General features: G+C 37.3%; 1 protein-coding gene across 1 annotated transcript; it reads left to right on the forward strand.

Annotated features, from left to right (window-relative positions):
• Positions 1-26,773, forward strand: rab3ab (RAB3A, member RAS oncogene family, b). The gene is made up of 5 exons (XM_067431185.1): positions 1-133; positions 13,914-14,141; positions 22,789-22,907; positions 23,006-23,130; positions 24,434-26,773. The coding sequence occupies exons 2-5, from the start codon at positions 13,914-13,916 to the stop codon at positions 24,622-24,624; spliced, it is 663 nt and encodes a 220-aa protein (XP_067287286.1). The 5' UTR covers positions 1-133; the 3' UTR covers positions 24,625-26,773.
• Positions 26,774-27,592: the final 819 nt, after the last annotated feature.

Consider the following 27,592-nt stretch of genomic DNA (forward strand, 5'->3'; position numbering starts at 1 on the left):
CAGAGCCGTCAATCAAAGCTCTGAGCCCCGCCCCTCTTGGCGTCACACGTCTTTTTCAAGTGACGTCAAATTGTCTGCAGGTGTTGGAAAAGGCGCAGTATTGGCGTAAGTGACGCTTCAAACGGCTTTTACGGTAAGAGAACGGCAGTAATATGTGTTTTAAATATTTTACGCGAAATAGACCGCAATCTTTGTTTACGTGTGTGTTTGTCACTGGGAAACATTGAAAAATGAGCTGATTGAAAGAAGTATAACCTTCATTTGACATGGACATCGCGCATCCCATGTTTCTATTTATACTCCCCATGGAAGATAGATCTGACACATCGCTTTTGAAGCGTTGGCATTACATTGTACGGATTCGAATGACCTTTTGCCTTTTCGTTTTTATATCGAAACGAGAATATTGAATTCACGACCGTTGTGGTCTTTAGCATCATCCTAGAAGATGGTGAATCAGGTGAAAATATCGTCCGCAGCAGCAGTGTTCCATGTACATGTGCTGTTTCCTATTATGTAAGGATGCTCAGATTTTTTTTTTTTTGTGGGGGGGCTATATTTTTCCTTTTTATAATACAGGGCTATATTTTATAACCTGTATTATATAATGCAGTAGTATAGCATTAGGCTACCATTCACGATATTGCACATGTTGTGTGGCTCTAGTATAGGCTATTAACCTCCATAATTTAGCAAAACCAAAGTCATTAGTGGTTCTGTCCTTGTTTTGGACAAATGTCTCATGTTTGGCACTGTATATATTAGGTTGCTATGTTAATTATTTGCTAAAAACGTTTTAAACCAGCCTATAATGGCTGTTGGTCTCTCAAGCTGGACTTTTGGCCGGGTTCAGACAGAGGGTTTTTGTGCACTTTTCAGCTGGTCAGGCCACCAGCTTAGCCAGGCTGCGAGACCAGCTCGACCTGCTTTTTAGGCTACTTCTTCTTCAGTAGTGTTATCTGGCTAGTATTTTAAATTTTTGATTTTGAAGCAAATCGGTTTGATGGTTATTGGACAGAGCAGCTCTAACACACTGTGTCCAGTAGTGCTGTCAGTCTCAATTTCTTTTGCATTATTGAGGATTTGAGTCTAAAGGAAAAGCGGTCTCTAGTCTAGAGCACAGCCTGAACATTTCCTGTTGTGTAATTGCTGCTGAAAACCTTTTCCCTCCCCAATAATATATAGCCATAAAAAAGAGCTCAGTCCCCTTCCCCAAGGCGGTCCAGCAGTCTGCTTTTGTTGGGCTGAAAGAGCATCTGATCTAAAAGTTAGCCTCTATTTTTAGTCAGTTCGAGCCGCGTTATCAGGAGAGATGCTGATAGGATGCTTCGGTGTTCTGTGAATCTTCCCGACACACCAGACGTGGAGTGCTGAATCGCAGAACAGTTTCCGCTGTCTCCTGAGGTGAAGCCTTTTTTCTTGAGTTTGTGCTGTGTCTGGTGGAAATCGTTTTCATTGTGATAAACATACATAACCAGATCAAAGCTGAAGTGGATTAAACTTGTATTCGAGATTTTAAGGTGTTTTTTTACATGTTAGAAAAAGTATAGGAACATTGTTTTCTCTTTAACCACCCTTGAGTTCTCTATCTAAAGATCATGTTGCCCTTTAAGTGAAATGCGATGCCAATCTCCAATCCCATTGAGTTTTTTTTTTAACCAGATTATTCCAAATGTCTCTGTTCAGAGTTAATTACTTGGTACTGAGTACTGCATAATACTTTGAACCTAATATGTGGCATTTAGTAGCATCCAATTATGCAGTGGAATCCAGTTTTTGATTTGTAAATAAAAATACAAAAAAAATATATACTTTTTTTTGTGTAAAAGTAAATTAAAATTGTAATTGCATGAGCAACCTGCAGTCTTTAAAACTTGTTGACATAAAGGTGAATAAATGGGAGAATACATTTTTTCTTAGTAAATTCAAACTTTAACATTAAGTGGCCTGTTGAAATAATGACTTGTTTCACTCTGGAAATATAAGGTCATGTCAAAGTGCTTTGCGTTGCGTGATACAGTAATGAACATGGGCTGAGTTAAAAAATGCTCCAATCCCTTAATCACCATTCCCTACCTTAGTCAATTAATGTAGTTCACTTGAAGGAGTCAATGAAACCGAGTGAATTTGGACACTGAGTGCAATGGAAGGCCTGCCGCTTTTGCAGTTTGTGCTTTCTGTTTAATAATTATTTGAAACTTAGCATACCGGCAGCTCCATTGGTTATGAAAAGATTTATCTTGAACTCTGCCATGGAAACTAGCATGTATAAACTGTAATTAAACAATATAATAATCAATCAAAAAGTAATTTATAATGTATGCTATTACGCTTTACCTACATTGGACCAGTGGTTGGGAAAAGTGATTGATGATGATTCCGCTGTGAACACTATCTTCTGGTCAGACGGGGGAATTAATTCAGCACACGGCCCTCGCAGTGCATTACGGGTATTCTCTAGCCATTGAGCGTGCATCAGTTGTACATTCGTTATTGTGGTACATTGTGGGAATGAATGAGTGCACTCATTAATGTCCAGTATGGTTTTGGACACCACTACAAATGACTGTTCCCTCAAATAGTCCCCTATTTAATGGATGGCCGATTTTGGTGTTTGAATTAACAGAGGCTATATTGTGAATGGAATACTAGCTTTTTATTGAATAATATTTTGCCTAATTGTACTGTTTATTATCTGTTTTCATTATCTGTACAGAACACATTATCCAATGGTAAACATTACGGACAAATTACCTTGTAACCCTGCATATTAGTGGGATCCTAATTAAATTCTCCTTAGATGTTAAAATGTGAACTTAAAGACATCATTTTACTAAAGATTACTATTTCTAATAGCTACATTCTATTATTTTGAACTTTCTATTTGTAATAGAATCCTGAACTTTGCTGTTTATATTCATATAGCAGTACAAGCTTTTTTTATACATTGAAAATAATAATAAATGTTACTTGAGCAGCAAATCAGCATAATGATTTCTGAAGGATCATGTGACACTGAAGACTGGAAAAATGATGCTGAAAATCACATGTTGAACATCACAGGAATAAATAAAAGATTTTAATATATTAAAGGGTTAGTTTACCCAAAAATGAAAATGTGATGTTTATCTGCTTACCCCCAATGCATCCAACATGTAGGTGTGTCTGTTTCTTCAGTAGAACACAAATGAAGATTTTTAACTCCAACTGTTGCTGTGTGCCAGTCATAATGCATGTGAATGGGTAACAATTCTATGAGAGCAAAACAAACAAACAAGAAAAAATGGTTAGACAACATGCACAAAAACCCTACTGCTCGTGATGACACATTGATGTCTTAAGACACGAACCCATCGGATTCTGTGAGAAACCGGACAGTATTTTTGTTATTTTTTTACCTCATATCCTGACGATTCTCATCTAGTGTTCCCATCCGTCATTAATTCCGTCTGGTGAGGTCAAACTGGTGCAATCATAGAAATACATATAGTTCCCTCATTAGCGCCTATGTGGAGCGGCTGAATGAGGCATCTACATAATATATATGTTTCACGCTAGTTTGACCTTATCAGACGGAAGTAATAGCGGGTGGGAACACTAGATGAGATTCTTCGTTATATGAGGTAAAAATATAACTATACTGTTTAGTTTCTCACAAAAAACGATCGGTTCGTGTCTTAAGACATCAATGTGTCGTCCCGAGCAGCAAGGTTTTTGTGCATGTTTTCTTGTTTGTTTGTTTTCTCATAGAATTGTTACCCATTCAAATATATTCTATGACTGGCACACAGCAACGGTTGGAGTTAAAAATCTTCATTTGCGTTCTACTGAAGAAACAAACACACATACATGTTGGATGCACTGGGGTAAGCAAATAAACATCAAATTTTCATTTTAAGTGGACTAACCCTTTAAAACAGAAAACAGTTATTTTTAGTTGTAGTATTTTTTATATTCTTAATCAAATAACTACAAACTTGGTGAGCATAACAAAAAATCTTACAAACCCTACATTTTGAAAGGTAGTGAGACTAAAGATTTTCACTAAACTATAGAAAGACAAAAAGAAAACAATTAATGTTTAAAAAATCCCACTTTTCCTGTATATTGCATGTATTAAGTCAAACGGCATTAAACAGCCCTAACATTTGAAAGTTTGCAGTTAAATCAATCCAATGATTTTACTACAACGGCACATCTGCGATTTAGGCATGCAATCCTTTCCAGGCATCTACTATTTTTAAGGTTTGTGTATTGATGATGAAATAACGAATCAAGGTTGAAAAAAAAATATATTGTCTAACTATCTGTGACCAATCAATGAAAATGCATAGTCAAGTCATTTGCATTGTATTTATTTGACACAGTAAAATACAGTGCTTCATTGTGTGCTGTAACTGTTTGGTAAATACAGTAGGTATTTATTCAATGCAATGTATAACCTACAATAGGTTATATTCAATGCATTTGGAAAATATGCTTACTTGCATATTACATTATTCTGCAGGATTAGTAATGATATGCTGTTCCGAATATATTCCAGCATCAGTATACGTGCATGGCATGACTTTAGATGAGCATCAGCCTATTTGACATTTTTCTTCCCCTGTCAGAATTAGCTTCATTTAATGATGTTGAACATTGCAAAGGTGGAATGGCTGATCAATTCTTCTAAGTAAAACCTTCCTGAGACAGCTTGATAAGAATCAAAGATCTGTTCTTGTCAATGTGAAAGACTTGCACAGTGTTTCAGCTCTTCAGCATTTTCTTTCTTTTATACCTACATTTGACTGTCTGTCAGGCATCCGTAAAGTCTGATTGTTGCTTTTCACTTGATCCCAATCTGATCTTCCAAGCTTTGTTGAGTCATTGTGATACGTTCAGTGTGTTACATTTGCCCTCTTTAACTTTCTTCTCTGCTTACCTTCAATATCCAGCCTGGTACTTGTTTTAAAGAAAAGAGTAATTAGTAATAATTCAAAGTTAACATGCTAACATGATTAATTAAATGTTTCATGCCATTACCGTTTTTTTTGAAGGTAACTTTGTTACAGTGTAACTACATATAACTTACTGTAGGGTTGAAGTTAGAATTTGGTTTAAGGTTAGTTGCTTGTAATTTATGCATAATTTGTTGTTAGTAAGTGAATTTAATGTTATATCACCTGAAATAAGTGTTTTATCCTTTTTAATCAACGTGATGTTAATTTCTTACAATTTTCTTCGATTTTTATAGGTTTCTTAATATATCATTGTGATTGTAATATATTTTAAGCCATTACATTAAGGTTATACAATCAGTGACCATCATTACATCAGCTCATGTAAACTTCAGATGGACTGTGGATAGTCATCTTTGTCACATTCTGCTGGAGGTGTTAAAAAGACTGTTTTATATTCAGAAGGTCCTGTGCCAAATATTGATCTGACACCAAAAAGAAAATGTCAGATAAATGCCAAGGCCTGGCAGGCGCTGAGACTTTTCTTTTTGTCCAGGGGATTCTTGCATGACTGATTTTCAGTAGCTGGTGACTCTACCGCTGCGGTTTGGTCACAGGTCTCAAGGGATGAGTGACAGACAGTGGATAGGACAAAGATTCACTCAGCCATAGTGAATCAAAATAAACAGTCATCTTGAAGTTGAGTCTGCTTGTCCTGTCATCTTCCGCAAACTCCTAAATGTACTAAATCACAATGGCTCTGTTCCAAAACTGTTAGTGGCCTTGCTGTCAGCTCACAAGGGAATTTCGCATAGGCATCATGCATCATACAAATGGTGCTCCTTATGTAATCAATTGTGAGACTTATCTCATTCTAGCAGCATAATACCAAAAAGCATAATAGGAGTGGACGAAACACTATATTACCAAGTGTATTGTGAATTGTGACACCCCTCCAAATCATTGAATTCAAGTGGTCCAATCACTTCCATGGCCACAGGTATATAAAAATCAAGCACCATGCAGACGCTTGTACAAACATTGTGAATGGATCGCTCTCAGGAGCTCAGTAAATTCAAGTGTAGTACCATGATAGGTTGCCACCTGTGCATTAAGTCCATACGTGAAATTTCCTCACTACTAAATATTCCACGGTCAACTGTAGGTGGTATTATAGCAAAGTGGAAGCAATTGGGAACATCAGCCACAACATGGTAGGCCATGTAAAATCACAGAGTGGGGTCTGTGCATGCTGAGGCACACAGTGTGCACAAGTTGGCAAGTTTCTGCAGACCTCCAAACTTTGTGTGGCCTTCAGATTATCTTTAGGAGACAAGTCTCAGATTAGGAGACTTGTTCTCTGGTTTGGCGGTTGCCAGGAGAACAGTACTTGCATGACTGTATTATGGCAAGTGTAAAGTTTGGTGGAGGGGTGATTATAGTGTGTGGTTGTTTTTCAGGGGTTCGGCTTGGCCCCTTATAGTTCCAGTGAAAGGAACTCACACAAAATCCTTTGAAATCGTCACTTGAATTAAGATTATAATCATTTTAATATTATATCACAGCAACCACAAAATCTGACTTTAGCACCTTTTTTCACTTTGAGATAGTTCTGAGTTAAAATTATTTTTAAATTCCCAGCACTGGAATGCATTTTTATCACTTGTCATGGTGGCAATTCTCAGACAGATTGTAGTACAGATTTCAGCTGCAATGTGGATTGATGTAATTGGCAGATGTGTTGCGCTGCAAATTCAAACAAGAGCCAATCAAAAGCCTCAGAATAGCATCACTAAACTGCTTTTAAATGGCAGGAGGCATCACTCACATCAAAGACAGGCAAAGCAACACATTTTATATTATTCATATCTAGTACTGTTTATACTCGGTACTATGATATATCATGCTAATGAATATGGATGATATTGTTATCTAGGGCTGTGTATTGCCAAGATTCTGGTGATACAATACGTATCAAGAATCACGATACAGGGGTTACGATACGATATATTGCAATATATTGCGATATTGTAAGAGAGGCAATATATTGCGATATTTCTTTTTTGTTTTTTAAAATTTAAAAGAATAAAGAACACAACCAGCCTAAAACACGAGACAAAGTATTTTATTCAATTAATACAGTATACATTTATATCACTAATCATATGAAATGTGCAATCTAAGTTAAGGGAAATGTAAAGTAACTGCAGGATTCTTTATGTGTATATATTTTAAAGGTTCACAGTATAGCAGTGGCTATTTAAAGGGATACTTCACCGTTTTTTCATATTAAACTATGTTATTCCCTTAACTAAGATGAGTTGATACATACCTCTGTCGTCTGAGTGCGTGCACTTAATCTCTCTGACGCGGGGTGACATTCTGATAGCATTTAGCTTAGCACACTAATCAAAGTTCATTCCTATGGAACCAAACAGAGATCAAGTTAGAAGCAACCAATCAACTCCACGTTTCCCCTATTTAAATACAGTTGCACGAATAGTTGGACGATCAAGTATGGTGACACAAAATAAAACGTGGCGCTTTTTTAACCGAGTTAAAAAGGAGAACTATAATGTATGGCGGAATAGCACTTCTGAGAGTACTTCAACTCGGCGCAGTAAAAAGTCCCGGCCGAAACATCCTCCCTCACATCTCCCCCTCCCTCTCTCATTTCCGTAAATAGAACCAACGTGACCTGCACGCCTGCATCAGTAGTAGTTTGAGCAGAGTTGACGAAGTACCAGTTTGTAGGAAGATAGTTTGAACAATCATGGGTATAATGTGCGTCGTAAAGGGTTGTGAGAACAAGGCGAAGGTATTTAGTGCCGTCATGTTTTACCGATTTACATCGCTGGAGATTCTGAAGAAATGGCGTGTTTACATAAAGTCTGATAAAGTGAAGGGAGAAGAATGGGGAGAAGCCTATAGTGAGCCAAAAGCAACGGGAGAAAATATTTAAACAACGTGATTCAGATTTCACTTTCCACAACTACTAGAAGACCTACAGCTGTCAGACAGGAGGCTCACATCACATCAACGTCGTCAAGCTCAGTCTGAGCCTGCGCAGTTCGCTCAGCCATCAGGAAGTGAGTGCTCCTTTACTGACATCACTTTCCACCGGTCAATGGGATAGCTCTATGCTTCAATGTGTTTCCCGAGTATTAGATTATAACTTGGCCTATTTTGCAAACAAAATGATTCTTGTCGATTTCCTTATTGGCTTCTTTTTAGCTGAAGCCAAAATGAGTCCACACTTCAGCTCTGTATACTGCAGGAGCGAATTAATGCTATCGTCTTGAGAGCTGGGTTTGCTAATGTAAACACTAGTGATGCACGCACTTTTACCTTGCGCTTCTCTGGCTCTGCGTCAGATATACGTTCTGAGATAACATCCGCCATCTAGCGGTTGGGTGTTATACAGTCTGTGGTTTAAACCGAACACAAAGCCACAAATCTTGGATGTAAATAAATAAATAAATAAATATCGATTACAGCGTTTTTGAGAATCGATACAGTATCGCCAAACATAATATCGCGATATTCACGTGTATCGATATTTTCTTACACCCCTATTGTTATCGTGGGCACCTCAAAATACCGTAAATAAAAATGTATTCACAATTATTACATTTTTTTATAATGCACTTAAGAATACTTTGCCCATCAACCGTATAAAATTCTCAACACTGCTGAATTCTGTGACAGAAGGACGTGTTCAGTTGTAAACAAGCCCAACGTGCAAGCTCATAACTAAAATCAAAAGAACTTATTTAATGGGCCTGAGATAAAACTAACAATGATCAGTTCTATTTCTTAACTTACATTAACAAAATACTATCTGCAACAAATGTAGCTATTGCTCAATCTTAGTTAATGCATTAAATAATGAGACTTTATTTTAATGTGTTGTTGTTCTTTAGCCTAATTCTTTTGCACTTGAATCTGTTTGAAAATGTTACTTTTGTATATTTTTGGTGGATTTTATTACTGTATTTAAACATTCAGAGTTATTTTAGTTATATAAACACTTTTTGCAACTTATTTTAATATTGTGGTAATATCGTGATAAAAGATTAAGCAATTAATTGCAACATGAGAAATTGAGACCGGCACAAGCCTATTCATATCCATTTTTGGTTTTTGTACAAAAAATATGCAGATGTAACCCCTTTATAACTGTTAACATTTTCATAAGTAACACTGATTTAATTACACATTTCTTTCTTAATAACTGTAACAGATTACAGTTACATTTATAAATTACGTAACAATGTTACATGTAACTAGTTACTCCTCAACACTGATATAATGAATGGGAGTAGTCACACACAGTATAGCTGTTCTTGTACAAGGAAATACCCCCTTCTAAATAAACAAGCCAGTCCCAGTTGGTAATGCCATTGCTTCACTGCAGCTGCTGCTAGAAGATAGAAATAGTGTTCTGAGACGCGCTCTTATTTAAGTGAAACTGTTTGAGACTTTATTGCTGATTAGAAAAATGTTATTGAAATGTGAGTTTAGTTAACATTTTTTGGTATTTTCCCATTCAAGCAGATACAAATACGTTTTTTCCTGTCCAAATATCTGCCCTGGAGTCATGGCAGTTCCTAGTGATTTGGATATGCTTAAATTAACCTAAATCTTTAAGTTGCCAGCAACCCCATGGTTTCATTGCTTGTTTCTGCTCCTTTTTCTTGTGTTTTGATTCCAGAGATTTTGTGGTCTTTCAGAAGTTGCGTAATAGCGCCCGCTACCGTACGGCAACAAAATGCGTAAAGCCTAAAAATTGTCAATGGCGGAAAAGTATTGTCTAATGAATGACAGAAAATTCAGAAAAGTTAAAAGTAGTACACACATATTGCAGGAAAAGTTCATGTTGATTAGCTTAAATAAGATGCGTTGTTTAAATAGCAAATGCATTTGTGCGCCCATGGGCGTGCTAGTCTGAAGCAGTACACAAACCTGCCAAATATTAAAAATAAAAGGATTATTATTGTGTACATAAAGATAAAAATGCCTACATGTCATAATGGATTGTCATTGCATGCATCAGAAATACCTATTTGCAGTAGTGACTAGGGATGGCGGTTTCTTGACCGACCACCGAGCCTCATTAGCCGGTTGAAACCGGTTAACCGATTAGTTTAAGATATGCTGCACTATTTGAAGTAACAGCCGCGAGCTGCGCCTGCAATTTCGCAACTCCGTCGTATCTCTCTGCCGCTCCGCTGAGGAGCTTGTTTGAAATCCGAGGACAAATGGCTCCTAGTTTCGAAATGGTTTGGGTACAAGGGGATCGCGTTTAAAATAAAGGCATTTGTCTAGCGTTAGAAGCTCATTTGAAACATTGCCGCGGTTCATTTAAGAAAATGAGCGCTGCATTTTCTTCACTTTTGCTAATTTTTCCTAAAAATGGATCCTCCAAGCCTGTCATCCACAGACTGTAAACAACAGTATTGCGCAGCATTACGCATAGCGCGTAAGCATTATATCGAGAATTTATGGAACTGTTCTTATCGTTTTATCGAGGAAAATTATATAGTGATAATTATTGTTATCGTTTTATCGCCCAGCCCTAGATGTAATATATTTCCAAATGTAAGCCCATCTTATGCGTAATGTTGTCTAATAGACTGCAACACGATATAACTAACTGTAGTAGTGTTTAGTTCACTGTCTATAATAGCCTAATTTAGAGATCACTTTTTGTTTTAACCGACAACTTTGATCGGTTAACATTGATACGGTCAACCATCGGTCAAACGGTCATCGGCTAACATCCCTAGTAGTGACGAATGAAAGTGGCTACTTACATGAATGAATCGTGGCAATACACACATGCATTTAAACTGACTCATCAAGTTGAGGGTGTCTATATTTCAGCATGTACAGTGAGGAAAATAAGTATTTGAACACCCTGCTATTTTGCAAGTTCTCCCACTTAGAAATCATGGAGGGGTCTGAAATTGGCATTGTAGGTGCATGTCCGCTGTGAGAGACATAATCTAAAAAATAAATAAAAAGAAAAACCTGAAATCACAATATATGATTTTTTTTTAAACTATTTATTTGTATGATACAGCTGCAAATAAGTATTTGAACACCTGTCTTATCAGCTAGAATTCTGAACCTCAAAGACCTGTTAGTCTGCCTTTAAAATGTCCACCTTCACTCCATTTATTATCCTAAATTAGATGCACCTGTTTGAGGTTGTTAGCTGCATAAAGACACCTGTCCACCTCATACAATCAGTAAGAATCCAACTACTAACATGGCCAAGACCAAAGAGCTGTCCAAAGACACTAGAGACAAAATTGTACACCTCCACAAGGCTGGAAATGAGTCTGAAAAGAGCTGGGACCACCGTTTCCAAGGTTACTGTTGCTAATACACCAAGACGTCATGGTTTGAAATCATGCATGGCACGGAAGGTTCCCCTGCTTAAACCAGCACATGTCCAGGCCCGTCTTAAGTTTGCCAATGACCATTTAGATGATCCAGAGGAGTCATGGGAGAAAGTTGTGTGGTCAGATGAAACCAAAATAGAACTTTTTGGTCATAATTCCACTAAACATGTTTGGAGAAAAGAAGAATGATGAGTACCATCCCAAGAACACCATCCCTACTAAGAAGCATAGGGGTGGTAGCATCATGCTTTGGGCATTTTTTTCTGCACATGGGACAGGGCGAATGCACTTTATTAAGGAGAGGATGACCGGGGCAATGTACACACTCAAAAAAAGGTAAAGTGCTGACATTGGGGCGGTACCCTAAGGTAAAAAATTGAAAAGGTACATCTTTGTACCTTACTAACCCCTAAATGCACATATCAGTACTTTAAGAGTGCATGATATTTGTACCTTAAAGGTACATATTATTACCTTTTCAGTTTTGTACCTTAAGGTTCCGCCCCAGTGACAGAAATGAACCTTTTTTTCTGAAAGTGTATTGCAAGATTTTGGGGAACAACCTCCTTCCATCAGTTAGACAACATGACAATGAAGCACACAGCCAGGATAACCAAGGAGTGTCTCTGTAAGAAGCATATCAAGGTTCTGGCGTGGCCTACCCAGTCTCCAGACCTAAACTCAACAGAGAATCTTTGGAGGGAGCTCAAACTCTGTGTTTCTCTGTGACAGGCTAGAAACCTGACTGATCTAGAGAAGATCTGTGTGGAGGAGTGGGCCAAAATCCCTCCTGCAGCGTGTGCAAACCTAGTGGAAAAACTACAGGAAACGTTTGACCTCTGTAATTGCAAACAAAGGCCACTGTACCAAATATTAACATTGATTTTGTCAGGTGTTCAAATACTTATGTGCAGCTGTATCATACAAATAAATAGTAAAACAAATCATACATTGTGATATCTGGATTATAATTTTTTTTAGATTCTCACAGTGGACATGCACCTACGATGACAATGTCAGACCCCTCCATAATTTCTAAGTGGGAGAATTTTCCTCACTGTAAATAGGGAATCCGCAACTGGTTTTTAAAGAGAATGGAAGATGAGACTAATTGGTTTATTGCATGTTATGCTCAAAACACACCCATGACTCAGTAACAGAATAGTGACGATGTACCAGGCATACCATTCTTTCCGTTGTGTGCTTTAGACCATGCGCTTAGATCGTTAAAATAAGGCCCATGGTCTTTGGGTTTTAAGCATCTCAGAATGACTCTAAGGCTGCATCCAAAAACCTAGGCAGCTGACTTGTTGCCTCGCTGCCTCATCAGACAATGACTCTGCAGGCAGCGTTTGTGCACGAAGGCACCTCACGGAACTAATTTCGGAAAAAAACATACATTTACACACAAACTGACCTGCAAACGCAACTTCTGGACGCCATCTTTTCCTCCCAGCTCAACTGTCACTGAATGGAAAGCACAGGATTGTGGGATATCAAAGGCAGCGAAGGATACATGAATGATGCCTTCAAAAATCATTCAGATGAAGGTCTCTCAGGAGACAGGAAGTAGAGCAAACATTAGATTCGGACGTGGCTCGATGCCTTCCTTCCTTGAAATGTGTCCTCCGAAGGCAGCATTTTCCAGGTTTCGGATGCAGCCGATATTCTGCTCCACACAAGTGCTGAGAATTTGGGTTGTTGCTTATAGCGTGCATTTGAAAATGTATAAAATATTAGAAGTATTCTTTTTTTGAATTACCGTTCAATCTTATTACTACTATTAACATTTATTTGACTTATTTTTATAATTTAATAAAACTATATATATATATATATAAAATGCAGAATTATTAAATAAATCTATTGGGGATATTTGTTTTTCTTAAACTCCATTAAAATGTTATATATATATATATATATATATATATATATATATATATATATATATATATATATATATATATATATATATATATATATATATATATATATATATATATATATATATATAATATACACATACATACATACACAGATACACACATACACACACACACATAGCAACATAATCACAATATGTTTTGGGGGTTAAACTGTGCCCTCACAAGTGATCCTGGAGTGCTTTAAAAAAAAATGCAATATACTTTGTAATCACAATTTCAACAAAATCACATTTGTTTCATGGGCAGTATATTTTCTCAAGTCACTGGCCATTGGCAAGTGTGTCAAAAATACTTTTGGCCCCTGGATATAAGTGATGCTGCTTTGATTAAATAGAATCCAGAAGGTATCTTAGAAGGCAGCTAACGTTTGTCATTTACAATGCTATACAGCGTATGCTAACTAAGCATTTTTCTCTCAGTATTTATTATTTCAAAACGATGTTTTTTTTTTGTTTTTGTTTTTTCTGTTCTGGTAGGATTTATGGTAGATTTTGGAACTTAACATTTTTGTTAATCAGCAAGACGAGAGTGGTTATAAACTGATGCCACTACAGCCTGAATGCAGTTATGCAATTATGTATAAATATCCTCTTTTTTTTCTTTTCTACATCCTATAGATGGCTTCAGCTACAGATAATCGTTATGGACAAAAGGAGTCTTCCGACCAGAACTTTGATTACATGTTCAAAATCTTGATCATCGGGAACAGCAGCGTTGGGAAGACAAGCTTTCTGTTTCGTTATGCAGATGACTCCTTCACCCCAGCATTTGTAAGCACAGTGGGCATCGACTTCAAGGTGAAGACCATCTACAGGAACGACAAGAGGATAAAGCTGCAGATCTGGGTGAGAGATTTCCCATCAGCACTGAATGCTTTGAGTCCTTCTGACAGATAAATGAACATATCTGTACCGGATTAAGGGCTTTTTGTGATGAAAAAAATGCCAAGATTTTTGCAATGTAGCTATTTTCTTACTGGAAAGTCCATAGTAGGTGATCCATTGATATTATGCTGTGGTTTAAAGCCACCATCATGGATCTAAGTGTAAAAAAAAACAACAACAAAAAACAGGCATTTAACAGAATGCAAAATTCGATCAATTGCATACAATTGTAATAATGTCATAAACCTAAGTATTTTAATTCAGCCATTGGAATCAGTTAAGCCATTGTGGTGTAATGAAATGTGGTCTACAGAGAAACGGAGAGATGGTCTGTAGCTAGTGTGGATGGGAAGGTTTGCTGATGCACTAGATGAGTAACCAATCAGAATCGCTTGCGTTACATCAGGACCCCTCCCCCAATGCCTCAAGTTTCCCTCTGGTGAAGACGACCCTCCCCCACCCCACAGACCGCAGTAAAGTCCTGACCAGATTTACACACACTAGAGAAAAGCTTGCTCTCACCATCTTTACGATGGATAAAATATACTGTGTGGCATACAGTATTAAATGACAAATTTGGCAATATTCAGAATTGAATACTATTGCTATTTATTAAATACTGAACAGTATATGCCAACCTCCTCCTCCCCCATTTATTCAAAGTATGCATCGATAAACATTTCACAGTACTATGCTATATTGTCGTCACATGACCTTAAGCATGATTCATAGAGTTGTGCCCATGTGTCACCTTGGAAATATACCATGTTATTTTTTATTTTATTCTCATTTTGTGTAAAAATGTCTGATCAAGTTATTTCCCAATAGATGTTAGGTATTGCAGTTGATACTGCTCCCAGTTCATTCATCACACTAGAAATGGAAAATCTAGTCAAGTGCATTGTATACATTGTATTCAACGGTGCTTCTTTCACCTGCATACTGTGAACTGTACTCTTTGAAAATGGCTCAGGGTGAATGTAATAGAAAACTGAAACACTTTACTGGATTGCTGCGTATTGTTGGAAAGATGCTGATGTATTACTGTGGTATCAGAGTCAAGAGCCAAAAATAGGCTTTCGTTCTCACAGATATTTTGGTATTAATAGGACCATCAGTGCTGCTCAGTAGACTCCATTTTGACCTCATGAGGACTATACGAATGAGAGGTTACATGGTCGTTGAGGATTTATCCTATTGATTTGTTAAACTAGGCTGATGTCCTCATAGTTCCATCCTCCTCATGTTTCTCTTAGAAAGTCTGATCATTGAATCAACTGGAGTTCATTATTTACTCACCTTCATGCCAAATGTTTTCAAATCTATTTTATTTTATATTTTTATTTTTTATTTTCTGGTAGCCTAATCAACGGCATGTTGTCGATTGTACAAATTGGAATTAATAGTCATTCAATGAGCCCCTGCACTTTCTTTTTACAAAAAACAGAAAAACAGGATTTAGCCGTGGTTTTGTTTTTTACATGCAGCTCCTCCTTATCAAGAAATATGAGAACAAGTATAACAGCATTCACCATGTAAGAAGCTGACCCCTGCATCACTGCACCAGAGAAATTAGCCTGTTAATCATAAACACACTCAGTTCAGTCATAAGAGGCCTGACTTATGCAGGAGACCAAACGAATGCTGGTCTCTGGACTAACAACAAACTACAGATTTTCAAATAAAGTGAAAATTAAATAATTTTGCAATATTTTTATTTCATAAATATTGAAAATGCATATTAAAAAAATATTTTGGTTGCTTGGTGATTTACATTCTAGTCCATAGATATGGCTTCAGCCCCTTTTTCAATGTAAATCCATTCGATTTTTCAATAATTGTATTGTCCACCAAAGACAATACAAGACGAGACGAGAGGCATTTTTTTTTTTTTGGCAGCGGCAATTTGTTAAAATAAAATTTTCTATGCGATAGACGATATTTACACTAAGGGAAAATAGTGATATATTCTATTTACACAATGTAAAAGTTCTTTGCAATATGCAACATACTATTTGCACCTCAGTATTGATGTACATTAACAGGATGCAATAATAACAGTGTAAATAAATTATTATATTTATTAAATGGATGCAGCCCTAAAAGCTCTCCCTACACCTACCTCTACTCCTAACTCTACCCCTTAAATACTTTTACAATCAATTTGTTAACACACTCCACAGAACCACCCAGTGCATTTAGTTATAACTGTGAGTTTTAGTGCTTGGGATTTATCATGGATTTACTGCATTTATGGCCACCAAAGTAAGTAAAATTTGCATAGTGTTTTTATTCTTAGAATTATAATTGCATATTGAATATACAAATATTCACGCACACCCCTAGTAGGGATGGGCAAGAGTACTCGAACGTGACTGCACGGGTCAATCATGAAAACGATTATTGCCCTGAAATATATTTGTCCAATTTTTCTTTTTTTTTAGGCAGTGGCTATTTGCACTAATTGTAATTTAGTGATATATTCTAGGGATGCCATTACTCAATATAATATTAAAACGTTCGGTACGGCATTCACAGTTCAATACACTCTTGTGAATTGCATTTTTTTTTTTTTTTCGGTTTTACATTTAATTAAAAAAAAAAAAAATCTATAAATTCTATAATTTGCCTCCAACCCAATATACTGAACAACGCGAAATACATTCACATCACATGTTAGCGTTAGAGTTATACTCATGGAAGACTATAGTTATTCACAATTGCGAAAGTTAATTATTTTCATGCGTTTTGAAGCCTTGTCGGTTAAACATTTAATTCGCGTCGATTCCACTTTTTAACATGCGCTTTTCCAGCGTGAGCTCTAAACGCCTGTCAAACACGTTTACAGGAATAAGTAATCGTATTACTGCGTTACTGTCAAATAAACAAAAGGTTTACATAAACACAGTCGGTTATGTCTAAAGTGAAAAATCGGCATGACATTAGATGCACGCAGGTCTTAAATTGACAGCAGGACAGCCTAGTGAACACGCTGTGCTTAAAGGGACAGTTGACCTCTAAAATTGTCATTTACTCACTCTAATATTGTTCCAAACCTGTTTTCATTTCTTGATGACCGGTTTAATTTTTGAGTTCACTTTTCCTTTAATGTTAACGACAACAAATGATAGAGAAAATCTATCACTGCTCTTGACTGAAAAACTAATACAGTAAGAATCAATGTATATTTTATAGTGAATATGTAGTGTTTTTTTTATATTTATTAATTTAATTTCACACTTAAATGCTGCTGTACAGCTCTGAGCTGCCAGTGTAACTCTTTTTGTATTCTGTATTATACAATAGCCTACACTAGGAATGTGTACACAGGTTTTTAAAAAAAGGTAAAGTTCTTAGTTTAAGTAAGGTTTTTTTTTTTAATTATTTTAAGTAAAATAAAGAAAGATTATTGCAATCCAAAAATGGTCTTTTTTCTCCTTAACTTCTTGCTGTTCCTGTGGCTTAAGAATGGCAAAAAACAAACCGAAAACCGCGGTTAAAAACCGAGGCATGTATTGAACCGTGGACTAACTGTATTGTTGCATCCCTAAGTAGCGGTTATTTGCCATATAAATAGTAATTAAATGTTATTTATAATTTTTTGCAGATACGTACTATTATTTGCACCTCAGTATTGTTGTGCATTGCAATAAGTACAAAGATGCAATAAGCGTGTAAATTATTTGTATTATTTAAATTATTAAATGCTGCCTTAAAGGGACAATAAAAAAGCCCTCCTTACACCTATCTCTAACCCTACCCAATAAATGCTTTTATTATTATTAAACATTTAGTTTGGCACTTTATTTCCACATTTAGATATTTTTTCTTAAATTTGTATTTAAAGTAAATGCCTTTCCGATATGATTTGTGATGAGAAAAAAGAGAAGAGCAAGCTTTGCAAAAGGCAGATACAAAGCAGTGTTGATTTCAGCAAAACAGTGATCTATTAGCGATGCATTCGCTTTACTGTCTGCGCCACTGAGGATGTTGAACTATGGGCGTTTATTTTAATCCTGTTTGGCACAGCCAGACATTTTTAGGCGGAGCTAGTGCGAATAGCACTTGCCAACAAGCCAAGCTATTTGGTGTGAATTTATGGAAGTTCATTCATTTCCAAAGTAAAAAAAATAAAAATAAAAAAATAATATATATATATATATATATATATATATATATATATATATATATATATATATATATATATATATATATATATATATATATTTATTGGTTATTAAAGCATTTTGGGCGGTACCTGAGGTCTGATTATTACTATGGTTAGACAGCATGCCTTCGATACTGGCAAAATAAAGTGAATCTGGATTTGAAAATGCTCTCTGCAGTGATGCCTGGAATCAGTTTTATCTTGAAATACAGTTAATTCCAAGATGTGCAGCACAAATCTGTCATATACATGGCATTATAATGAGAACAAGATTGTAATAAAATGTTGTAATTCTCTGCGCTTAATTTCCCAGTGTATCAGCGCACTGTTAAAGGAAATCCACAATGAGAGTTGTGTCAGACTAGCACGGTCAAGTTCACGTGTGCACTTGTGTCCTTTTGTGCAGATGAAAGTTCTAGGATTACTTTTGTTGTCGATATCTGATTAATCTCATATAGGACGTGTGGTTGAGTTTATTAACCAGCTAGCAGAATGCTGTGTTATATTCACTGCAGTTTTCTGCTCAAATGCAATGCCCGACAATATGCGTTATTTCGAGATGGTCATATTCTTTTTAGATAGGCTATTTATTTTTCAATCTCATTGATGATATTAAAGGGTTAGTTCACCCAAAAATTAAAAAATTGTCATTAATTGCTCGCCTTCATACCGTTCCGGACCCGTAAGGCATCTTCAGAACACAAAGATATTTTTGTTGAAATCTGATGGCTCAATACAGCTCACTACAGTGGTTCTACAATAATTTTATGATGTGACGAGAATAGTTTTTGCGCAAACACTGAGTTTCAGTCAATCTTGAGCACCTATAAAGTAGTATTGCATCCTTCATATCTCCGAAAAGTCTTTAGTTTTATTATATTTATAAAAGAAAGATAAAAAACAAACCGGCTACAATTTGCACAAGCTCACCAAAATTGGACATTTGAAGACTGGAAAAATGTTTCCTGGTGTGATGGGTCAGGATCAGTGGAGAACCGGCGACAGGGTCATGGGCGGCCAAGGCTCATTGATGCACATGCGGAGTGTGTTCCGATCAAACAGACGAGCTACTGTAGCTTAAATTGCTCAAGAAGTTGATGCTGGTTCTCAGAAAGGTGTCAGAATACACAGTGCCTCGCAGTTTGACGCGTATGGGGCTGTATAGCCACTGACCAGTCAGGGCTCCCATGCTGACCCCTGTGCACCGGCGAAAGCACTAACAGACCATGGAACAATAGAAGAAGCTGGCCTTGTCTAATGAATCACGTTTTCTTTTACATCACATGGATGGCCGGGGGCATCACTTACATGGGGAATACATGGCACCAGGATGCACTATGGGAAGAAGGCAAACCAGCAAGAGGCAGTGTGATGTTTTGGGCAATGATCTGACCTCAGGTCTTGCTATCCATGTGGATATTACTTTGACATGTACCACTTACCTAAGCATTGTTGCAGACCTTGTACAGCCTTTAATGAAAATGCTATTCCCTGGTGGCTGTAGCCTCTTTCAGCAGGATAATGCACCCTGCCACCAAGCAAAAAAAGGTTTAGGAATAGTTTGAGAAGTACAACGAGTTTGAGGTGTTGACTTGGAATTCCCCAGATGTCAATCCAATCACGCATCTGTGGAGTGTGCTGAACAAACACATCCGAACTATGGAGGAAGTTGCAAGACTTAAAATATCTGCTGCTAACATCTTGGTGCCAGATACCACAGTACACATTCAGGGGTCCAATGGAGTCCATGCCCTGATGGGTCAGGACTGTTTTGGCAGCAAAAGGGGGGGACCAACACAATATTAGGAAGGTGGTCATAATGCCATGACCTGTGTACTCACCAGATGCATCTCAACTCTCCATCTAGGCTACCACGCAATGTTTATATTGGATTTTTTCGGTTTTCTCAAATGCTCAACTTTCAGATTTATCAGTGCTAGATATCAAAACCATCTCTTACTTCAAAGAAAGAACAATTTATGAAAAAAGGTAATTTATTATTTTTAATCTCATCGCCAATTTAGCTGTACCAATCTCTTTTAGCCTACTTGCATTTTAGAAGCTCACATGCTAAATTCCCATCCGACTGGCTCTTCGCAGACTACTCCAATCAACCATCATTTTTATTAAATCCAGCATCCCAGCAGATCACTTTTAAAGTCATTCATTTCGCATGGATGCAGCAACCACAGCTGTTCAAAAAGGTCTCTCCTAGTATCAGATTCAAGCACTCTGTCACTGGTCGTCAGAGGCTTTCAAGAGCTATATTCGATCCAATCACTTCCACATCAAATAAGCTTAACAAACCCTTATCATCTAAATTTAGCTTCATCTCATTTTCATACACTCAAACCTACAGGCTCATCATATCTGCCTCAGTTTTAACACCTTGAATCCACTAAAATAGTGAAAATAATTGTACTTCACTGCCACAGCAGTGTTTTCCCACCCGCTCCTGCAGGAGCTCTTTCACCTAACTTCATTCTTTCGCTGCCACAGCAGACATGTCCCCTCCACTCCTCCAAGAGCTCCATTTCTCCATGTAACCTTCCCTTCACTGCCGCAGCAGTGTTACCCCCTCTGCTACTGCAGGAGCCCCATTTCTCCCTCTAACCTTGCCTTCACTGCCGCAACAGTAATATCCCCTCTGTTTCCACAAGAGCTCGTCCCATGCATGACCGTCTCCAGCCAACTACCTGCGAGGTTTACCCATCTGAAGCTATGAGTATCAAACTCTGTCCTGTGAAGCGAGAACCCTCCCTGTCCAGCAACTAACCCTCTCTCTGCCAATGGTGCACCATCAGCCTTGCACTCCACAATTTATGGGAGTTATCAGTATCTTTGCCTGGCTGTTGTCCCACATTGGTTTTGCATCTTTTTGGGGGGAGTGCTCTGGGTTTGGGCCAAAATACCATGGTCTGAGCCCTCTCCTCAGACAAAATGCTCATACTTTTTACTCCTAATATTAGAAAGTGAGAACGTAAAAAAATGTAATGAACAAAGTTTGGGAGGAACACATTTGAATAATCTATCCAATCAGCATGAGAGGAGGCCTATGTATGTATACGTAGCCAACACGCCTATGTTTCTCGAATAGTTTTCTGCATCCTTCCGCCCCCACCACCACACTCTGGTTTCCGATCCTAGCCAGGGATACGAGGGGAGTACTCTGGGTTCAGGCCATAATACTGAGCTCAGAGCCCTCTCCTCTGCAGCATGCCAAATACTCTTTACTCTATCCGATTATTTGTAAGTGTGAACTTGTGAAACTGTATTTTAAATATAACAAAGCAATACAGATTATTATTGTTTTTCATGCTGTTTGGTGAACCATAAACACCTATTTCACATGCAGCTGTGGAACAGTTCTTAAAGGGTTAGTTAACTCAAAAATAAAACAAACTGTCAATAATTACTCACCCTAATGACCTCCGTTCATCTTTGGAACACAAATGAAGATATTTTTGTTGAAATCCGATTGCTCAGACCTTGCTTGACACCAATGTCATTTCCTCTCTCAAGACTCATAAAAGGCACTAAAGATGTCATTAAAAGTCCATCTCACTAAAGTGTCTCTACAATAATTTTATGAAGCGACAAAAAAAGTTTTTGTGCACAAAAAAAACCCTAAATAACGACTTGTTTAGTGATGGGCCGATTTAAAAAAAAAATTTTTTTCGAACGGTTATGAATCAGCATATCGATTCAGGATTCCTAACACCAATGTCATGTGATTTCAGCAGTTTGACACGTGATCCCAATCATTAATCAATTTGCTGATTTATAACCGTATCTTTGTTTTGAAATCAGCTCATCACTATATAAATTTAGTTTTTTTTTACAAAACTATTCTCGTCGCTTCATAAAATTATTATAGAGACACTGTAGTGAGAGAGTCTTTTTAAACTACGTCTTTAGTGCCTTTATGGGTCTTGAGAGAGGAAATGCATTAGTGTCAATGAAGGCTTGTCTGAGCCATCGGATTTCAACAAAAATATCATCATATGTGTTCCGATGACAAACAGGTCTAATGACATGATGGTGAGTAATTAATGACAGAATTTTCATTTTTGGCTGAATCTTTTAAGACACTAACAGTTTACAGGCAGTAGACAATTAAGGTCACAGTTTCAATACCCTAAAGAGACCTTTCTGCTGTCTCTAAAAAACAACAAGGGAAAAATGGCCAGGGCTAAACCATTGATGGATGAGTAAAGTAACATCTCGGGCAAATCTGGTTTAGTCAATAAGAATTAGATGCACTGTTTGAAGCAGCTGGTGGACACATCAGATACTGACTGCTACTTTTGATTAATACATTTGAAATGTGTAAATCAAAATTGTTTATACAAATCATATTCTGTAAATTTGAAATGTTAAAATTTTACGTTTTGCATTTGTTCCCTTTTCATCTTGTGAGTTACGGCTATTTCTTTACAGGACACAGCAGGACAGGAACGCTACAGAACCATCACCACTGCCTACTACCGCGGAGCCATGGGCTTCATCCTTATGTACGACATCACCAACGAGGAGTCTTTCGCTGCAGTGCAGGACTGGTGAGTTTACTAAACATGCAATACATTCGGCCTCAACTGTAACAGAAGAAATTATTTAAAAAGCAATCATTTAATCACGTGTAATTGGTCTCCTGCAGGTCCACACAGATTAAGACCTACTCATGGGATAACGCTCAGGTGCTTCTAGTGGGCAACAAGTGTGACATGGAGGATGAGAGGGTGGTTGCCTCTGAGAGGGGCCGACAGCTCTCGGAGCATCTCGGTAAATCATATTTGGCATAGCTGTAACAGTCGTTTTATCAAGGTTATTTGTATAGCACATTTCCCACGTGCCAGTAGTTTTTTTTTCTCTTCTGTTTACATGATTTATTTTTTAGTGAGGACAACTAAAATCCATGTTGATAGTATTTATAATGTTAGCAAACATTTTGTTTTTTCACAATATTTTGTTCTTTTTGAATGTGACACTACTGTGAATTATTTGCAAAATTAGCAAAGCATTTGTGAAGCCACAACATGCACAACTTTGAGGTGGATGGGCTACTACAGCAGAAGACCCCACCGGGTACCACTCATCTCCTCTACAAATAGGAAAAACAGGCTACAATTTGCACAAGCTCACCAAAATTGGACAGTTGAAGACTGGAAATGTTGCCTGGTCTGATGAGTCTCGATTTCTGTAGAGACATTCAGATGGTAGAGTCAGAATTTGGCGTAAACAGAATGAGAACATGAATCCATCATACCTTGTTACCACTGTGCAGGCTGGTGGTGGTGGTGTAATGATGTGGGGATGTTTTCTTGGCACACTTTAGGCCCCTTAGTGCCAATTGGGAATTGTTTAAATGCCACGGCCTACCTGAGCATTGTTTCTGACCATGTCCATCCCTTTATGACCACCATGTACCCATCCTCTGATGGCTACTTCCAGCAGGATAATGCACCATGTCACAAAGCTCGAATCATTTCAAATTGGTTTCTTGAACATGACAATGAGTTCACTGTACTAAAATGGCCCCCACAGTCACCAGATCTCAACCCAATAGAGCATCTTTGGGATGTGGTGGAACGGGAGCTTCGTGCTCTGGATGTGCATCCCACAAATCGCCATCAACTGCAAGATGCTATCCTATCAATATGGGCCAACATTTCTAAAGAATGCTTTCAGCACCTTGTTGAATCAATGCCATGTAGAATTAAGGCAGTTCTGAAGGCGAAAGGGGGTCTAACAACGTATTAGTATGGTGTTCCTAATAATCATATAGGTGAGTGTATAAACTCATTCAATATTATCACCAGCTATCGCACTTCTCCAAAGTTCATTTACCCTCCTCCATCCCCAGCTCCTCTAGTCAGTCAGGATTTGGTATTCTGCTTCCCCTTGGATTAGACTAAATTTCTGAATTATTTTGTACATTAAATATTGTCATTAATGATATCTGCAATACATTATGTTTACCCTAAGATGATCAAATCTTAACTGACAACTGCTAAATACGGCGCTTAAATTAAAAGCTGCTTTTGTCAGTCACTCGTCTTGACTTGGTATCTTCTTTTATCCCCAGGTTTTGAGTATTTTGAGGCCAGTGCCAAGGACAACATTAATGTTAAACAAACCTTCGAGCGGCTGGTAGACATAATCTGCGAGAAGATGTCAGAGAGCCTGGATGCTGCTGATCCTGCAGTGACGGGAGCCAAACAGGGGCCGCAGCTCACAGAGCAGCCCGCCGCTCCGCACCAGGACTGCGCCTGCTGAAAATCCCATGGCTCTTTCTGCACTGCCTTGCACCAACACACACACGCGCACACACACAAAAACAAGTTTAGGTATTTAAAAAGATCAAGAAACATAAAACCTTCATTTCCCCTTACCGCCTCCTCTGGCCACACCCTCTAGCCCCTCCCCTCCTCTCTGATTTTAACACCTCAAACTTTGAAGTGATTTTATTCATCCATTACATTTTAAAATGAAAGCCATAGCACCCTTTAAGGGTTTGATTAGGCTTTATTAAAGATTTACTAAAGATTTAATGATTAGGTCCAAGTTAACATTTTTGGGGTGTGTTATTAAAACCAAGTTTCTTAAGCACACAGAATCTTAAGTTATCTTTTAAGTTTTCGATGCCTTCATTTCACGTCATATTCTTTTCTTGTACTCTTCGATATCCTTATTTATGAACAAATATAAAAAAGAGGAATGGATTTCTGTATATTTATTATCATTAGTGTACATAATGAATACAGTTCAGTATTTAAATGATACAGTTAGATATGCATATCTAAAATGTTTTATTTATTTTTTATTTTATTCGAAAATGACCAATTCAGTCAAATATAAAGAAAGTTCTAGAAGTTCATTAATGCTGTTTTTATGGTAATTCCTTTGCAGTGCGTGTCATCAACCTTGCTTATTTGTATCTGTGACATTGTATCTTGTTTACTGCCTTGCCTCATGCAATTTCAGTCCCAAGACTGAAAGCCAGATATCATACACAAACATTCCTTAATGTAAATTTGCATGGAAGGAAATAAAGCCATTTAGGCAAATAGTGGTAGGATTCCTTTCTAAATGCTTCATTAGGTCTAGTCAAGAATATTTCTAGTCAGTACCAGAGTCTGATTTGCAGCCATGTTGTTGCTTCTTTCATTACAGCAGCAGAGCCATAAGCTCAACCTACTTACTATCAATAATACTCTTATACACTGTCAAAATTTATCAAAGATTTCTCTGAAATTTCCCATAAAGACTTTCTAGACTGGCGTGTCCTCGTTAAAAAATGTATGTGGCTCTGTATAATACCAGGCCTGCAACTATAATACAAAATCAGTTTGCAAAAAACAACAACAAAAAAAGTCCATGACGAGTATCGACGTTTACATGTGTAAGACCCTCCCTTATTCCCGCATCTTTCCTTTGCTATTCTGTCTTCCTTTGTGAAAACTTATTGTAAATACATTTGAGTCTTTAGTTTTATGTGTGAACTGTGTTGTATCAATTCTAGGCTTTAAAAAAATCTAGGTGATATTAAGAAGAAAAAAATTCAAAAAGAGGATATAAAGGGTGTTCTTTACCTGCTGTTGTGTATGCCTGCTTGTGAATGAATGTTACTTTATTACAGAGCAATATTGAGAAAATACCTTTTCATGTGTTGCAGATAATTTATCATTCTGTTAACATAAACAGAATTTTTTTTTTTTTTTTGTTGGGGTTTGATGGAAATGTGATTAAGTGGTTTAAATCCTAGTTGAAAAGTACTGTTGTAAACCAAAGCAGGCAGATAGACTGACTGTCACATCTACCGTGGAGCTGGTCTGCTGGAATTCTAAAGCTTGACTGTATTTGTGGCAAATGCTGTTCATTCTTTAAAACATCAAATCATGTTGAGAAAAAACAGTTTGATTGGTTTCATGTAGAGTCGTTGCTAATTATTAGAACCATTGCTAAAACCCATGAGCCCTGGAACAAATTGTTTGTAGGTGGGTCCATCTCTACGACCATTGAGCAGACAATACAATACATAGAGGACCTTAGGGAGCCCATCTTGTGGCCCTGGAAATCAGAAGCGAGAAGATATGACTGAATCTTTATCAACATTACAGCTCACCGTGTAAAGTAGTCGCTCCACGTTCAGATCAGTTTATCATCGCTGAGTTTTCTCCATTTCCTACATTATCAAGAATTATTTTCATTCATGCTTTCCATTGTGATTTTTTTCTTCTTCTGATAATCGGAGTGTAATGTACAAGGAAAAAAAAAAACACTAATATGCAGTAGTAAATGTACTGTACTTACAATAAGGGGTTTGGTGTCAAAAGTGTCCAGTGGTGAAATTTACCAAATCAACTGTCTATGTAGTGAAAATGACTGAACTTATAAAAAATAAAGGTTTGTGCTGTTTACTTGAGTTTGTTGAATCTTTGCCTGTTTTATTGATTTGTCAAGTCTAGGGCCTAAATCAGGTGTCATATTCAGTTTCTCCAGCAGACTTTAACACCAACCCTAATTAAACACACCTAAACCAGCTGATCAAAGTCTTCAGGGTTAATAGGAACTTCCAGACGGGTGTTTTGGAGATAAAATTTGCAGGGAAGTGACCTGCGGAGTTTGACAAATGGGGTGCTTCTCAAAATCCTTCCTTGTTTCCTCACTCTATCCTATGACCCGGAAACCGATTGAGATCAGCCATCTTGTCATCTATTTCTAATTAGACCCCATTGACTTGCATTATACGAGCAACGGGTTGAAGTTAAAAATCTTAATTTGTGTTCTCCTGACGAAACAAACACACCTACATCCTGGGGATAAGCAGATAAACATCAAATTTTTATTTTTGGGTGAACTATCCATTTAAAGCTGCAGGCTGTACATTTTGCGCTCTAGCGGTTAATAAACAGGACAGCATGTGTCTTGCGGAAGAACATTACAGCCGGAGCTACTTCTCTCTTTTTATGTCCATGGCGAGTCAGGGACTGTGCTCCTCCACAGCGGTTCCTACCAGACCAGTCGGAAATAGTCCCAATATAAACACATAAGCGTACCATAATGATTAACGGTAAGACGGTTTGGGAAATGGATTCATGTTGTACATTCTAATTATATAATTTTGGTACATCTTGAACACAAAAAAAAGTTAGATAGCAGCTTTAATTATTATTATTATAATTATCATTATTGTTTACATGTAGCCTACAAGACACAAATTACAACAACTGTAGAACAGTTG

Source organism: Pseudorasbora parva, chromosome 22 (genome assembly GCF_024679245.1).
Source record: "Pseudorasbora parva isolate DD20220531a chromosome 22, ASM2467924v1, whole genome shotgun sequence".
Classification (NCBI taxonomy): Eukaryota; Metazoa; Chordata; class Actinopteri; order Cypriniformes; family Gobionidae; genus Pseudorasbora; species Pseudorasbora parva.

What these genes read in the sequence shown, in the direction of transcription:
- rab3ab (XM_067431185.1), top strand. Translation starts at nt 13,914, where the DNA reads ATGGCTTCAGCTACAGATAATCGTTATGGACAAAAGGAGTCTTCCGAC. An exon ending in GGATAAAGCTGCAGATCTGG is followed by an intron (nt 14,142 to 22,788) that starts GTGAGAGATTTC and finishes ATTTCTTTACAG; the next exon opens with GACACAGCAGGACAGGAACG. An exon ending in ACAGCTCTCGGAGCATCTCG is followed by an intron (nt 23,131 to 24,433) that starts GTAAATCATATT and finishes TTTTATCCCCAG; the next exon opens with GTTTTGAGTATTTTGAGGCC.